This window comes from Peromyscus maniculatus, chromosome 4 (genome assembly GCF_049852395.1).
Source record: "Peromyscus maniculatus bairdii isolate BWxNUB_F1_BW_parent chromosome 4, HU_Pman_BW_mat_3.1, whole genome shotgun sequence".
NCBI classification, from domain to species: domain Eukaryota; kingdom Metazoa; phylum Chordata; class Mammalia; order Rodentia; family Cricetidae; genus Peromyscus; species Peromyscus maniculatus.
Window position 1 is genome coordinate 158596521 of NC_134855.1, and position 15887 is coordinate 158612407.

Below are 15887 nucleotides of genomic sequence, written 5' to 3' on the forward strand. Positions count from 1 at the left end.
CTTTCTGAAACTGAAGAACTTTCTGGCTTCAACACCAGGCCAGGGAGCTCCAGCAGTCTCCAACATTAATGTCATGGGGGTCCACACTGCAATGCAGCTCTGGCTCCCATCTTTTAGAGCCTCCAGCACTCCATTCTGGGAACTGGTATGTGAATCCATTGGAGCATGTTTATTGAAGCTGGCTCTGTGTGCCTAGAGTTTACCAGTACCTGTGGGGGCAGTGGGGTATGGGCAGGGGATGCTACCATCCCCTGTGAGCACACAGCATGTACTGGTGAGGTGTGCTTGGGAGCCCTAGCACTGGATACTTAACCAAACCCACAGTCAGACTTGAGAGAAATTGGGCTTCTTGTCCTTGATCCTAGAAGGGAGCTGAGGAAGCCAAGCCCAGAGTGAGGTGAGGGCAGAGAGGGAATTGCTGGCTCTGCTGGTACACTTCCTTACAGCTCCTCTTCTGTACTTGATCAACACTTTGGAGGCACCAGGGATTCAAACTGTGCCAGGAGGAGGACACAGCCTTCACATCTAAGTAAGTGCTCACGACCAGACCCAGTCTACATGTGTCCATCTGGTGTTGTGCACATGTAAGTACTGGCCCTTGTCAGAGAAGGGCCCTCAGCATGGGGTTCTCTGAGGCTGTTGCCATTCCCAGTTGTGCGGCATCTCCCACGTGTGTTGGCGACAGGTGTTTCCTTGGGAGACACCCTTCGGAAGCAGTTGCCATAACTGCTGCCTGTGGGGCTGGAGACCTGGTCACGTGAGGCTCAGATGGAGACGCCTGTGTATGGCATTCATCTTCTCCCTCAGTGCGGCAAAGGTGGGACGCTCCTCAGGGCTGCCCTTCCAGCACTCCACCATAAGCACATAGACCTCTGCTGGGCAGGCAGCTGGGCGTGGCAACCGGTACCCACGGCTGATCTGCTGTAGTGTCTCGTGGTTGGTCATTCCTGGTAAGAGGCCAGCAAGAGGGGCCAGGCAGCAGCTGCCTTGATTCTGCCTGGGTGTCACCAAGGAGATTCTCCCAACCCAGGCCTCTACATGACCAGTCTGTGCTCGTACTCCAGCCCCTATCCTGGTCCCTTTGGGGGTCAGTGACTCCCAGGGCAGTGTATATCTCTTCCCCCAGGGTGGACCCCAGGCTACCTCCCTCAGACTAAACTTTCTCTGATGAGTCATGGTTTCCTCTCAGATGGCTCACCTTCATAGGGACACTGGCCATAAGTGAAGACCTCATATAGCAGGATGCCAAAGGACCAGACATCTGACTTTTGGGAGAAGACACGGTAATTAGCTGCCTCAGGTGCCGTCCACTTGACAGGGATCTTGGAGCCACTGCTTGGGGAGTAGACATCATCCTGGGGATGAGGGGTAATGGTGGGGAATTCAGAGTAATGCCTTCCCCTCTGCAGGGGTTAGGAGCCTAGAGCCCCACTGACCTTGAGCAGCCTGGCCAGGCCGAAATCAGCTACTTTGCAGGTGAGGTCATCACCCACCAGCACGTTCCTAGCAGCCAAGTCCCGGTGGACAACACGCCTTTCCTCCAGGTAGCTCATGCCCTCAGCAACTTGGCAGGCAAACCCCAGTAGATGAGGCAGGCTCAGGGCCTTTCCCTCAGGGCCTGCAGAGAGAGAGGTTGGGTAGCAGTACTCCTGAGGGCACAGGATGATGGCTGGCAAGCATGTGCATGTGCTTCCTCTGAGCCTTGGTTCCCCCATCTCTGAGGTAGTGAGAGCAGCACCATCTACTAAGGCCTAGTAGGCAATGAATAAAATGAAAAAGGAAGTCTTGCACTCACCACAGGCCTCAGTGCAAGCTGTTTCTCTGCACCTGCCTGGACCCCCAAGGGAGAGAGTACCCAACCTGGACTGGGTCCAAGGCAATATATCAGAGGTTGGTGACACAAACTGCAGCCCCAGCCTCAGAGCCACCAGCTAAATCTAGGCCTGGCCCAGACCCTTGGCTTCAATACCTCTCCTGATCAGAGGCCCAGTAGGACCAGGTGTCTGCAACCTGGGCCACATGTATCCCTTCCAAAGGCCTAAGGATTCTTCTTTGTCGACCCAGAGCATGAATGTTATCATAAGGGTTGGCAGAGGTGGCTGCTACAGGTTGATGTCAGGGAGGGTATTCACTGCCCAAGTGGAGGTTACTCACTGCCCAGGTAGACCTGCAAGTTGCCCTTGCCCATGAGTTCAGTAACGATGTACACAGGTTCACCCAGGGAGCATATGGCGTGAAGCCGAATCAGTCGCTCGTGCCTCAAGCTCTTCAGTGCCTCAATCTCCTTGGTGAGGTCTGCCAGTTTCATGTCAGCTGTGGAAAGAATGCTGCTCTAGGACTGTGCATGGCCACCACTGCCCCAGGCTCCAGGATCAGAGGGCAGTGCTGCCCAAGCCTGGGTGCAAGGCCTCACCTGATTTGATAACCTTCACCGCCACAGGCATAGAGCCTAGCCACAGGCCTTCCCACACCTCCCCGAAGAAGCCTTCACCCAGCTTTCTCCGAAGGACAAATTCTGAGCGTGGCCGTTCCCACTCGTCCTGAGCCAGGGGCATCTGTGGGAAGGGACACTCAATGTGCTGCCTGAGACTCCCCTAGCAGAGTGGGCAGGAAGGCTGAGCTACTATTTGAACCTAGCCTCCCTGTGAGTCTCAGGAAGAGCCCCAACATCAGGCCTCAGCCTCTCCCTCCCCAGCACACCCTTACTCCAGGCCCAGGCAGGGACAGAGGAGAGACCATAGCTGACCTCCAGGAGGCCAAGCCCAGGGCAGGAAGCTAATTGCTTTGGGGACCTATGTGGCCCCCTTACCAGAGCCGGACATCCGTCTACAAATACTCATTACAAGCCCTGGCTAGGCTGTCATTACAGAACCAGAGGAACCAGATTGCTGCCCTGGACCCAGTAATACCAGATACTGGGGGAAACAATATCTCCTCTCTTAGCTTCTGCCCTCAGGACTTGGAGCAACCTTCCCACACCAGCCTTAACTCCTCCTGGTGCCCTACAGAATTAAGAATCTTATATTCCTCAGGGGTCTCCAGTCTTCCAACAGCCTCAGAGGAGATAAAAATGGTAAAGGGGCCAACTCCACCAAAATAAAGAAGCCACTGGATACTGGATGTTCCCTGACCAGGTCTAGGCCAGAGGCTTGCCAAGAAACTCTAAGACAGGGTCCTCGGTATTCCCCAGATATGGGGAATATCTCAGGTCCACCTGGGGTATGCAGGGCTGCAACAGAGGGTTCTGTATCAGCTTCCAGTTGGTCTTGTAGTAATCGAGCAATGCATCCAGGCTGGGGAAGAACCGGCCCTCCTGCAGGTAGAGGCTGCCACCAGGTGCCATGCAGATGCGGTAGTGGCAGACTTTGGTTTGGGCCCGAACTGGAGACAGAGATGGAAAACAGTGCCTTGGCTACACCTGTCTCAGACACCCATACCCCAGTGTCCCAAGTGGCTTCACTCAGCTTGGCCATGGGGTCATTGAGGTGGACAATACTCTGTACAAGAGGGGACATGAGCAGCTACAGGCCACAGGACAGCCAGGGAGCCCTGGGGACAAAGAATGTTAAATAGGTACTTGTTGAATGAAATACTAAGTCCACTAGGTGGTGAATGGAGGAAGTAGGGAGAAAGAGAAAGGGAAGGAAGGAAGGGAAGAAGAGAGGGAGGGAGAGAAGGACATAAGGAGAGAGGGAGGAAGGGAGGGAGGGAGGGAGGGAGGGAGGGAGGGAGGGAGGGAGGGAGGGAGGGAGGGAGGGAACTTGATGACTAGCGTGTCTATATGAAGGGCTACCAGTATAGGGATCAACCACTCTAAGGTCAAGAAGGTCTGGCCTGGTAGTGCTGAGCAAGATACCCCACCCAGATATGAAGTCTTGAGGGGTTGTCTGAGTACCTGACAGAGAATATCCCCCGACGCTGCTTTCGCTGGGCCGGATGAGGAAGGCTCCAGGTGCATTGGCGGGAGACAAAAGCAACTGCTGGGCCTGAGTCCTGCTGATCCCACTGAAGTACCAACTGTAAATCCAGGACACAATAGTCATCTTTCAGACCCAGCCATGTGACCCTGGCAAGGTATGAGAACTCAGCTGTCTCTCAGGGAGAAAATGTGCCCAGTGCCTGAAGCTGGGGTCCCAGGTCATCACCATCAGGTGACTGGAATCTCCTTCACACTGGTATGACTGTCCACTAACCTGGGCTGTTACTCTAATATAACGCTCATGCTCCACTCAGATTATGTTCACCAGGCCTCACCAAAAACTAACAGCCCTGGACAAAGACCAAAACCCCAAACTTGAAAATGTGTTGAGTCCCTGTGGGGCTCCACTGGGAACCAAGGTCCCCAGGGGCTGCCCCAGAAACACCCACAGAACTGCTAGTATGACCAGGGAAAGAACCAGGGGTGTTATCTGTCTGGGCATGGCTCATCTGAGAGATTGGCTACATGGGATCTGGGGGTCCCAGAAGAAGGAGACTAAGGCAGGTTGGTCAGGATGTTAGCAGAAGCAGACAATAGAAGTTTGGGGGGGTGCTTACTCTAAGTACCTTGTGCCCTCTGAAGGGCCATGCCTAGGTGGGCCAGCCTCTGACAGCTAAGTCACATCAGGTATGGCTCCATTCACTTCTTTCTTTTCTTTTCTTTTTTTAAAGACAGGATCTCATTGTATAGTCTTGGTTGGCTTGGGACTCACTATGTAGACAAGGCTGGTCTCAAAGATTCACCTGCCTCAGCCTCCAAGTGCTGGGATTAAAAACACATACCACCATGCCTAGCTACTCCCTTCCTTCTTAGGAGCCAGAAACAACCTCAGAAAGATAAAGTCACTCCCAGATCTACTCCATTGTAGGCACCTCTGGTCCCCAAAGCCCAAGCAAGTTTCCACAGCTGGCTCAACTTCCTATCCAAGCTTTTCCATTTCTGAGAACTTCCAGAAACCCAGTGGGTTGAAGACCACAGCAATGCAAGTGAGCTTAGTCCTTCCTTCAGATGGAGGCAAGGTCGTAGGGGACAATCGGTGTGACTCAAGTTAGTTCACAAAAGAGCAGACAGGCCAGTCCCTCTCCTAGGGATACGTGGGAGAAGAACTGGTGTGGCCAGGGTGTGGGCCTGGGCTGGAGCAGGAGAGGTGAGCACAGCTGAGACAGAAAGATGTTAGCAAATAAGGAGACAGAGGCCAAGCCTGAGAAGCAGGAGTTTGTATTGGCAGGCTGAATGGATGTGAGGGACTATCAAGGATACAGATGGAGCCTGGGCTGGGCAGCATGCTTAAGAAAGTCCACAAACTCGTTTCAGAAGCTGGAAGTCTAGACCCTTGAAGCTTCCTGTGTCTCTACTAAGAGCCAGAGCCCTTACTTATAGGATCTGTGGGCAGGAAACTGAGATCTTCTGGCAGGTGAAGAGCCCCTGGGGTGAGGTCCCTTCTCAGGACAACAGGACAAGACTGTGGAAGACCAAAAGTGTGAGTTTCTCCAACATAGCCCCAGCCTTTCCTTGAAGCCATGACAGGATACAAACCACTATGGGATATAGCTGGGCTTCTGTGACAGCCTGAAGTCTGGAGGATATGCCTCAAGGGTCTCTCCCTTGATTACAGGGCCAGATGTCTGGGACTAATGACACTGTAAGTGTGGTCAGTGCTTTGATCTCCAGGTCCAGGCAGTCATTAGCTCTCCCACTAGCAGCCCCGCCTCCAGGAACCCAGCCCTGCCTGTCATACCAGCAGCCTGCAGGAACTGTTCACAAGTTCTGTCTCCCACACCTGGGTGCCTGAGGGACCCCTCCACCAAAACAGCTACTTGACCTAGTCTACGCTCTGCTGGGGGCCAGCAAGCAGGTATGGGGCAAGTGCCTGGATCCCTTTCTATGGCTCAGTTTCACCTACCACATAAAACCTGATGGGAGGCTGTGACTGCTGAGGGGTCTTCAGGAGACTAGAGATGGATTTGAGCACTTCTAATGCCTGAGGTTGGTATGTGGATGACTCGGGCCATGACCAGTTGAGTGCAAGACCAGAGACAGTTTCCTAGACAAGTTGTTGTGCTTTCAATGGATTCCTGCCATGACCCTGCTGCATCCTTGCTGGTATGCAAGAGCTGGACACTAAAACCAGCCACTCTCTGCCAGTGACTGCCCAGCCTTGTGGGCAAAGAGTAGGCTGTCCCCCACACCCACTCACTGAAACAAATCAGGGCTATATCTGCCTCATATTTAGACTCCATTTGAGGTGGTTGGGTGAATACGAATAGATAAGATAGGCCCTGGCCTGGTTTGCAGTGCCTGGAAGTACTGGGGACCCTGCAGAGCCACCTGGAGGCTCAGGTGTGGCCCCCACATTTCCAAGCAGTACAACACTATATCACCTGTAAAGGCATCTCAGACCTCAGCTCCTGGCTTGGAAACAGCAACCACTCACTGCATTCTATTACAACCTCTATACAGAGGCAGGGTCCTGAAATGACTATGCTGAGTACCTGGTCTATCCAGCTATTGGTTCCCTGGACTTGCTCACTACTGGGTTCCCCCTCAACAGTGTAGCTCTTCCTGTTTGTACTGCTATGCCACACTCGTCTGCTCAGCCCAGTGTCAGGAGGCACTCAATAAGCCCTCACTGACTGTAAGCAGGTATTTCCTACTCTCAAAACCCTGACATACTCCACTGGGCCTGGCAGCCTTTCAGCCCTACATCCCAAGCCCAGATACTTACGGTTGGTCTGAGGGCGTCTCAGGGGTGGCCTTGGCAAGGTAGGTGACTGGAACCAGTCCCGTACTGGGCGGCCCAGAGAGCCTTTGGGCAAAGATGTAGTCGCCCTCCTCCTTGAGGGCGTAGAGTCTGTCTCCGCGGCTGACGCTCAGTTCCTCTGCACACCGAGCAGTGAAGTCGTAGAGCGCGCGGAAAAGTCGCGCGCGTGGGGCGGGAAAGCTGCAAGGCTCAATGGCAGCGGGCTGCTCCAGCACTGGGTTGTCGTCAAGTCCCTGGATCCGGGGGATGTCTTCCTCCGACTCACCCGCTGGCCAGATCTTATCCCAGAAAAAGGACAAGAAAGTGAGCCGCTTCCGGAAGAAGGGCTCCATGCCTAGGGGGCCTGGTTGTGGACGAAGGCGAAGGCGCATGGAGCCAATTTGGGTCAGTAATCTCCCTCAGTGCTGCCGCTGAGAAGGCTGAGCACTACAGCCATGCACCAAGGAGCCCACGGTACGAGGGAGAAACCAGAAAGGCTGGTGGGACAGTCAAGCTACCCCGTGCTTCCTGCCCACAACCCTATTTGGCACGGGATAGGGAAGTGACAGGTGACACGGACCCTAACCCTAACCCCGGAGGTCATTACAGAGGGCTCCTCAATCAGGCACACGGCACGTTTCAGCGGAGGGTGACATCCGGCCCAGGGCCACACAGGCTGCTCCTCCTATCCTTCCACAGCTGTGTGATCTGGTGAGTAGGATCTCGGCTAGGGTTAAAAGCAGCTGAGCTTGAGATTGTGCTGGCAGTAGGCTCCTAGGCTAGACGGAGTTGGGCGGAGCCTATGGGAAGGGGCGGGGAGAAGAGGGCCAACTGGGACTAGCAGCCCTTTCTTTAACTCCCCACTCCCAGGTACACTCCCTGCTCTGCTCTGCTAGCCTGGCATGTGCAACCAGCAGCTGCCCTAGGGAGTGGGGTCTACAGAGGGAGCAGCTTATCACCAGTGGCCATATGTCTTTGAAATACTATTTGGTTTTTTAAATGTTAACTAATTCTTTAACATTACCGCCCCACCGCCCCATTCAGGGCCAGATGGCAGTAGGTATGGGCAGCCTGTCCAACTTAGCAGTGGCCTCTGGAGCATATGCTCAACACACAGTTAGCTCTTGGCATCCTGATTCCTGTATTTAAAAATGCTGGTAGCAATCGTAGGGGCATCAGTGAGGGTCCAGGTACTTAGGAAGTGTGGATGGAGTATGATTTCTGAGCCACTTCATAGCCAGGAGATACTTAATACCACTGCAGAGAGGAGGAGACTTAGATATCTAGGACTTTGGCTTGGGGATATGGTCAGCATATAAGGAAAGGGCAGTGGATAAGCCTCAGACAGGCTCTCACCTAATCCTGAATTCTCTTTCTGAAGAATGAAGCAAGCTGCCTGCCACCCAATTTTTCACCAAGCCCCAGAAAGCTTAGTTCTTGAACATGTGCCTGTTTCAGTCTGAGGAGGGGGCCTTACCCGCAGGCTCTCTGCCCCCTTGCTGGCTTCTCTCTCCCAAGCACAACACTTCAGCTCCTGAGTGGTTTCTATTAAGCTTCCATATGTAATTACTGCAGATCCTTCTTCCACTGCTTATACTTCCAACATATCAAACAGGTTTCTTCCCCCATCTACTCTAGAGAAGCAGAGACTTTTTTTTCTGAAGCACCTGGGGCAATTTGCAAGTTCTGATGTACTAGAGATACCTATGCGTTCACTGGCTTTGGCCTTCCAGCATCCCAGATAGCAGAATCCCAATCCCCAGCTTGAGCAGCCTGAAAGGGACAGGAACCCTAAGGCACAAGCTCCATGTCATAGAGATACAGCCTGGTGGGTGTCTAGAAAAGGTAATTACAAATATAAAATTCAGGGAGTGCCAGAAGGGGCCTTGATGTTCACACCTGACTGCTGGGTATAAATGGAGATTTTCACACCCAAATCCTCAACATGAATGATGTACCTTCCTAGTAAGAAATTAAGTTTCCTATCTTCAGTCTGTGAAGCCACAGGGAGATCCCCTCTGCATTGATCATGGTGAGGTCAGGCTCAGGGCACTGAGTGTAGATTCCTCCTGAACACTCCCTTGCCCCTAAAGTCACTGGGTCCTGGTCTCAGGGACTTAGCACATTCTATGTGTAGCTGGAGCCCAAAGACAGACTGATGGCCAAGAATAGAGGACTCTGCTTTGTCCAATGACCTGTTCTCCAGTCCTGGTCCCCAGATCTTTTATCAACTCAAGGAAATGCCGAGAGACAGGAGACTGAGAACTGTTGTCAAAAAAGCTTCAAGGTAGAGGAGTCTTCTTTCTCCTCCTATAGATGAGGAGAGTTCAGTCCCTCCCCAAGATCAGAGCAGGGAGAGAATTTGTAGGATCCAGCTCAAAAAAGAAAGAAAGAAGGAAGGAAGGAAGGAAGGAAGGAAGGAAGGAAGGAAGGAAGGAAGGAAGGAAGGGAAGGAAGGAGAAAAGAAAGAATCCCATCCATTTCTAGGAGCTAGAACAGATAGAATTGTATATTCTGTGCCATTGTATGTTGCAAGCATGTAATTTGCTTTTTGGTTTTAATTTAATAGGGGCTTACAATTAAGAGACTGCCTTGAGTCCTTTGACTGACTTTTAAACTGTGTTGAGACTCTAAAAAGATTATGAGGACTTTTGAAGCTGTACTAAATGCATTTTGCATTATGATATGACCACAAGCCTATGGTGGTCAGGAAGTGGAATGTGGTGATTCAAATGAGAATGGCCCTCATAGGCTCACATATTTGACAGTTGGTCGCTAGTTGGTTGGATTATTTGGGAAGGATTAGGTTTGCCTTGTAGGAGGAAGTGTATCATGGGGAGGTGGGTGGACTCTGAGGTTTCAAAAGCCCATATCATCCCCAGTTAGCTTTCTCTGCCTCTATCTTGCAGATAAGAACGCAAACTCTCAGCTACTGATCCAGTACCATGCCTGCCTGCTGCCTGCTGCCTGCTGCCATGCTCCCTACCATAATGATCACGGATTCACCCTCTGAAATTGTAAGTCCCAAAAAGCTCTTCTATAAGTTGGCTTGGTTGTGGTATCTTGTCACAGCAATAAAAAGTAAGACAAGGAATGACTTGGAGATGGGCTGGCCCTGCTGGACTCCATGGGGTATCTCTGTAGTCACAGACCTACCTGTGTCCTGGTATGATCTGGTGCTTCAACTTTTCAAGAATTTGCATCTGGGAAAATGGATGAAGGATAAGTGGGATTGTAGGACCATCATTCTTTACAACTGCTGTGAGCCAGCTGTGATGGTGCATGCCTTTAATCCCAGAGTTTGGGAGAAAGAGGAAGGTGGATCTCTGTGAATTTGAGCCCAGCCTGGTCTACAGAGTTTCAGGCCAGTGGGGCTACAGGGTAACACCCCGTAAAAAGCAAACAAACAAAACACAGCAAAGCATGCATGTGGCTCTGCACACCTCAAAATGAATTTTTTAATTAAAAATAAGAGAGGCTGGAGAGATGGCTCAGAAGTTAAGGGAACTTTGTTACTGTTGCAGATGCCTGGGTTCAGTTGCCAGCATCTACACGGTGGATTAAAAATCATCCTTAACTCCAGTTCCAGGGAAACCAATGCCCTCTTCTAACCTCTGTGGGCACCAAGCATGCACATGGTGCACATACATACATTCAGATAAAATGTTCATATATATATATATATATATATATTATATATATAAATATATAAAATAAAATAAATCTAAAAAATTAGGAGTGAAAAAAAGACATAGTGGACTGAGGAGCTTTCATAAGCCCAGAACAAGCCCAACCCCCAAGAAGAACAGGATAGTGAGCCTTACCCACCTCCTTCCTGAGGAAGAGCTGGGGAGCTGGTATTTTTCCTGTGGTTTTTCATTCTCTTACCTCTCAGGGACCAGTTTCCCTTCTGGACTTTCAGATGGCATCCCTTTCACCAAAAAAAAAAAAAAAAAAAAAAAAAAATCTAGTTCTTGTCCCTGGGACTCCCAAAACGAGTCACCATGGCTAGCCTAGATGAGCACAGAACCAGCACCCATCACTTCACCCCCTACAGGACCTCCAAGACCTGTGGCCAATGTAGATTGACAGGTAGGAAAGCTACTCTCTGGCTTGTCAGATGCCACCAGGAGGGCTGGGAGTTCTGTGGAAGGACAGCCAGTGTATGGAAATGAGTCAGCCCCTTTCAGGTGTCTGAGCCCCTAGGACCCTTGCTAGGAGTAACCTCAGGCTGGCTCTTAAAGAGGAGGGAGGATCTGGGTAGTAAATCCAGGGGTCCAGAGCCCAGTTTGGAGTCTGAGGGTGACTTATACTTTGGGATTCCTTTGAGGATCCCTGGAGCTATGGAAACCCCATTTATCTAGACTAGAGGGGACAGAACATGAGCTTCCAAAGGTCTGGGAAAGCCAACACCCTTCACCTGCAGGCTATAGCTTGGTTTGGAATGTCAAGCAGGCGCACCTTCCCTGCACTCCACTGGCACCTGCGGGCTTCTTGGGCCCCAGAAGCCAAAGTTGTCCCTGCTCAAAGACACCAATTTCCTGCGATGCAGGGAACCCCATTTCAAGCCGGGCTGTCGACCCAGCCACCATAATGACTCCTGGATGGCTGGGAGGCACGAAGCTGCTGAACAGTTTCACTAGCACGTGGAACGGGCTAAGGTCGAGCTTGTTTCGAGTCCGTGGGGCCCTATACATAAATCGCTGCTGCCGCATATCTGAGCTCAGCCCTTAAATCAAAGTTCCCTGCACCTGGGCCGGTGCACAGCGTCACAAGGGCCAGTGGTTCCCATGGCAACAGGTGGACCTGAGGCAGGGCCTGCGCTGACCAGACAGTGCACCCTGCGGCTCCCGCTGGGCTCCGCAGAGGAGGCGGGCTCCAGGCACTTGCAGAGGGGGGCTGGGGCTCGCTGAGGTGATCCGGAAGAGAAGCGGTAGGTAGATGGTTTTGGGAGGTGTGCCCAGGGGCTCAGGGTGGGTAGTCTTCACAGGGGAAATGGAATAACTTAGATGGGAAAAAGAGTTTTGGAGAGTCCCACAGAACTTTCTAGCTGCAAGGAACTGTGTTGGCTCAGAGTCTTGGGGCCCTGGTCTCAGCTTGCATTCAGCCAGGAACCATTCTCTGTTGTCCCTGATGCCTGTTTTAGCGCTCCTGACCCACACAAGTCACTTTGAATTGGTCTTTGGGAAGCGCAGCCAACTTGAATCAACCTTACTAGTAGGGACCTGTGTGGATGACCTTGAGCTTGTCATCCAGTCTCTTAGTTCTGTTTCTCATTCATCCAACCTCAGTTTCCACAACCTGAAATCTCCAAGTGAAGCCACTGGCCCAGTGCCAAGGACAGCTGGCAGGACGTTGGTCCCTTCTCCAGGGAGCTCTGGCTGCTGGGCTTTGTGGCACATCAGCCTCTCCACAGACAGCCAGATTTGAGGACCAGGTATGGGAGACAAGGAGAGGAGGGCAGGCTCTGGGGTCAATGATTCCAACTTTGGGATGAACTGGATACAATAATATACACCCCTGAAGTCTCAAGAGGGTATGATGAGAAGATGGCTTGAGCATAGGAGTTGGATGGCAGCCTGGGCAACAGAGTGAGATGCTATGTCAAAATCAAAAGCAACCATGAAGGAAGACCAACCTACCAAGCTTTAGTCTCAGACTCCCTGTCTGTGGGAAGGTAGGATGGGTCTGCTCTGTTCTTGGGCAAACAAAGCCCCTCTCCACATGAGGATGATGTAGAGTCCTGTCTTTGGTTAGTCTTGTCCCCAAGCACTGTAGCAGTGCTGAGGTGTACCAGGACTCTGGAGAGTATTGGGATGCATGGGCAATTCATCAGTGCCCCAAGGGTCACCCTAAGACTCTCCACAGCCCCATAGGCACCATCCATTATCCATGATAGGTGAGGAACCTGAGGCTTATGACCTATTTCACAACTGGTTAATATTCCAGAGCTTCTTTCCAGGCCACTCTGACCTTGTTAGCTCATCACCACAAAAGACTATTGGCCCCTTGATAGAACTTTCTTGGCCATCATCTACTTTTGTCTATTATGCACACTAATGTTCTTCCCCTCCAGGGGTCTCTGCTCAGAAGGCTGTGGTCCAGGAGAGAGCAAAGGCCGTTATGGGGCAGAGGCTGATGTGAGACAGAAGGCCTAGGTTAGGGGCAGAGCCAGTCTGATTATCACAGCTGATGCCTAGTCCTTACCCTCAGCTCCTAGACAATGAACTTCCAGGTGACAGGCCTGGCCCTGGACAAAATGAAGCTGGACAGTCCACATTCCTTCCTGGACTCAGAGGAGGTGGAGGAAGCAGAGGACCAGCAGCTGCTGGAGCCAGAGGCTTGGAGGACCTATATGGAGCGACGCAATGTGCTGCGTGAGTTTCTGACCACAGACCTGAGCCCCCAGTTGCTCAAGCGCCACCATGCCCGCATGCAGCTGCTCAAAAAGTGTTCCTACTACATTGAGATCCTCCCTAAGCACCTGGCCCTAGGTGACCAGAACCCACTGGTGCTGCCCAACACCATGTTCCAGCTCATTGACCCCTGGAAGTTTCAGCGCATGAAGAAGGTGGGCACAGCACAGACCAAGATCCAGCTCCTGCTGCTTGGGGACCTGCTGGAACAGCTGGACCATGGCCGAGCAGCACTGGATGCCCTGCTTGAGGCCCCTGACCCACGGCCCTTCCTGGCTGGCTGGGGGCTTGTGGAACAACAGTTGGCAGACCTGTCGGCTGTCATGGACAACTTCCTGGCTATGATGGTACCAGGGCACCTGCATGTCAAGCACCGCCTGGTATCTGACATTGGAGCCACCAAAATTCCACACATCCGGCTTATGCTAAGCACGAAGATGCCAGTTATGTTCGACCGGAAGGAGTCAGTGGCCCATCAGGACTGGGTCAGCCTGCGCTGGTTTGTTACCATCCAATCAGCAGCACCAGAGCAGTATGAGCTGCGCTTCAAGCTGCTGGAGCCTCGGACACAACAGGAGTGTACACAGTGTGGCATAGTCCCTGTGGCTGCCTGCACCTTTGATGTCCACAACCTGTTGCCCAACCGTACCTACAAGTTCACTATCAAGAGGGCAGAAAGCTACACCCTGGTGTATGAGCCCTGGCGGGACAGCCTCACCTTGCAGACCACGCCAGGACCCCCTGAAGGGCCTGTCCCCAGTCGGCTGGGCAAGCCCAGCCTGCCCTTGACCACACCTTCTGAGAGATGATTTTCTAATATTTATCCACTAATAAAGAGGAGTATACACACACCAAATTAAAGACACAACTTAGGCCTTAAGACAACAGCAACCACATAGTGTTTCCCTGATGGCCCAGAATCCCACGAACCCCAGAACCCCTATGCCTTCTGTCTTTTCCAGGAGAGCCCCAGGCTGCACATTTCAGGACCACTGTCCACTGGAGCAGGAAGTGCTGGCTGCTAGTACTTGGCTGCCACCTCCAATAATGAGAACTGTCCCTAGGGAACTCAGCTCTCTCAGCCTCAGCACCTTATATGTCCCTCACCCTCACAGCCATAACCAGATTTCTTTACCTGCTTCCTAGCTTGAGATCCCTGAGGAAGATGATGTTTTGGTCCTGTCTGGACACCACTGAGGGGCATCATAGCCTTGGTGTTAGCATCCCAGATGACTTGGAGCAGGGATGCCCAGGACCAAAGATGTCTTACTTTTAAAATAAAGATCTTACATTCTTTCCAAGTAAGCTGAAGTTCATGGGCACCCCAAGTGTGTGAGGGTCCCAGGAAGGAAGCCTGTCTGGGAACTTTTCTAAGACATTCAGTGGTACCTAGGTTCTAAAGCGTGACCACCCCCAGCACTTATTCTCCTTGCTAGCTAGTTGATGGTATTCAGCACATATAGGTGACCACATTCCTCACTGCTGTCCAGGGCACCTTGACATTAATGTCTTCCATCCAGATCAACAGGAGCGTGCGCGCACGCATGCGCGCGCACACATATACACACACACACACACACACACACACACACACACACACACACACACAGAGGTAGATGCAGGCTTGGTCACCTTTGAGTCCAGAATAACACCTTGTACCCTGGGCAGAGCAGCAGAGCTGATAAAAGGAATAAGAGCTGACACAGCACACTCTGATTCCAGCTTCCTCTCTACCACACATACCATACGTGATAGTCATTCTGAGACTACTAGGCCTGGCAGGAACAGGTGGTCAAAGACAGGGAATCCTCCTCCACTGGCAGAGGGGTCGTTTTCTGAGTAGGATTGGGGTGGGGAGTAATAATGACCCCCATTTCTCCCACTGGGGAAGTGCTCTGCCTATTGAGGCTCGGCCTGAGTAGCAAGCCAGGTACCTCCATTCACTGATGGACCAATCAGAATAGTCATTCTTTGTGGCATCATGTGGTCAAAGTATCAATTGCTTATGGGTGTCTCACAGGATAGCGTCATCCTAGATATCTAGAATGGACCCACAATGGTCTGTGTGTTATGGGCGGAGACTAGGTATTGGTCATGGTAATTCTACCAGAGAGGGGAGGCCTAGAATAAGGGCTGGCTAAGAGAAGCATATGCAGGTCTAGCAGCCTGGCATGCTGACTGACTAGGACCAGAAGACTCCTGCACCCAACTATGGCCCAGCCTTGTGCCCCATTAGGCCCAGAGAGATGTAACCTAGAAGTGGAGACACAGTGGAGTTACTACAGGCACTAGGTGCTGGGGAGCTGGTTCACAGAGCTCATCCCCAGCCTGTGCACTGCCTGCTAGTGTCGATGCCTTTCCAAGGCTCATTGCTTCACCTCCACCACACTTGCATCTTTATTCCTGATGGGATCTGGGCTTTCTTCTCTTCTTGAGCTCCAACAACCCACTTAAAACCATTCCTCATTACTTCCCACCAAGTTCAAGGCCCCTTTAAGAAGCCCTCCCTGACTCTAGGTGGGGGAGATCCTTCTGCATCTAGGAATGTCTTGCTTATTTTAGTACATATCCATCCTTAAACTCCACTATTTATTTATGGCTGCTCTTGAACTGCTCTTTGAGCTAGAGGTATCCCAACCTCTTGCTCATCTTCAACTATAACACCCCTAGCACTCTGCCACAAGCTGCCCCCAGGATCCCAGCCAGGACATTACATCCCTGCCAAACTCAACTGCAGACCGAGGTGGATGAG

The 15887-nt window shown here is 51.9% G+C and overlaps 2 protein-coding genes across 6 annotated transcripts; one reads left to right on the forward strand and one right to left on the reverse strand.

Moving 5' to 3' along the window:
• Positions 1-148: 148 nt before the first annotated feature.
• Positions 149-11472, reverse strand: Srms (src-related kinase lacking C-terminal regulatory tyrosine and N-terminal myristylation sites). 2 transcript variants are annotated; one of them, XM_076571398.1, is made up of 13 exons: positions 11181-11472; positions 10548-10650; positions 9876-9922; positions 8197-8492; positions 7300-7519; positions 6705-7018; positions 3896-4017; positions 3215-3381; positions 2414-2555; positions 2155-2313; positions 1437-1618; positions 1199-1355; positions 149-947 (listed from the first exon to the last, which is right to left on the reverse strand). In XM_076571398.1, exons 5-13 carry the CDS (start codon positions 7321-7323, stop codon positions 754-756), a joined length of 1461 nt encoding a protein of 486 aa, XP_076427513.1. In that variant the 5' UTR covers positions 7324-7519; positions 8197-8492; positions 9876-9922; positions 10548-10650; positions 11181-11472; the 3' UTR covers positions 149-753. The 2 variants fall into 2 exon arrangements, with proteins under 2 accessions (XP_076427513.1, XP_006994677.3); XM_006994615.4 differs by lacking the exons at positions 7300-7519; positions 8197-8492; positions 9876-9922; positions 10548-10650; positions 11181-11472 and having other exon boundaries at positions 6705-7247.
• Fndc11 (fibronectin type III domain containing 11) lies at positions 9630-15591 on the forward strand. 4 transcript variants are annotated; one of them, XM_006994613.4, is made up of 3 exons: positions 11489-11652; positions 12011-12156; positions 12933-15591. In XM_006994613.4, exon 3 carries the CDS (start codon positions 12943-12945, stop codon positions 13942-13944), a length of 1002 nt encoding a protein of 333 aa, XP_006994675.1. In that variant the 5' UTR covers positions 11489-11652; positions 12011-12156; positions 12933-12942; the 3' UTR covers positions 13945-15591. The 4 variants fall into 4 exon arrangements, with proteins under 4 accessions (XP_076427516.1, XP_006994675.1, XP_042132902.1 ...); XM_076571401.1 differs by lacking the exons at positions 11489-11652; positions 12011-12156 and adding an exon at positions 9630-9736; XM_042276968.2 differs by lacking the exon at positions 12011-12156 and having other exon boundaries at positions 11512-11652.
• Positions 15592-15887: the final 296 nt, after the last annotated feature.

Coding starts and splice junctions, on each gene's coding strand:
- Srms (XM_006994615.4), bottom strand. CDS start 7,111: ATGCGCCTTCGCCTTCGTCCACAACCAGGCCCCCTAGGCATGGAGCCC. Junction 3,382..3,895: donor CGGGGGATATTCTCTGTCAG/GTACTCAGACAA, acceptor CTCTGTCTCCAG/TTCGGGCCCAAACCAAAGTC. Junction 1,356..1,436: donor GCCTGGCCAGGCTGCTCAAG/GTCAGTGGGGCT, acceptor CCTCATCCCCAG/GATGATGTCTACTCCCCAAG.
- Fndc11 (XM_076571401.1), top strand. CDS start 12,943: ATGAACTTCCAGGTGACAGGCCTGGCCCTGGACAAAATGAAGCTGGAC.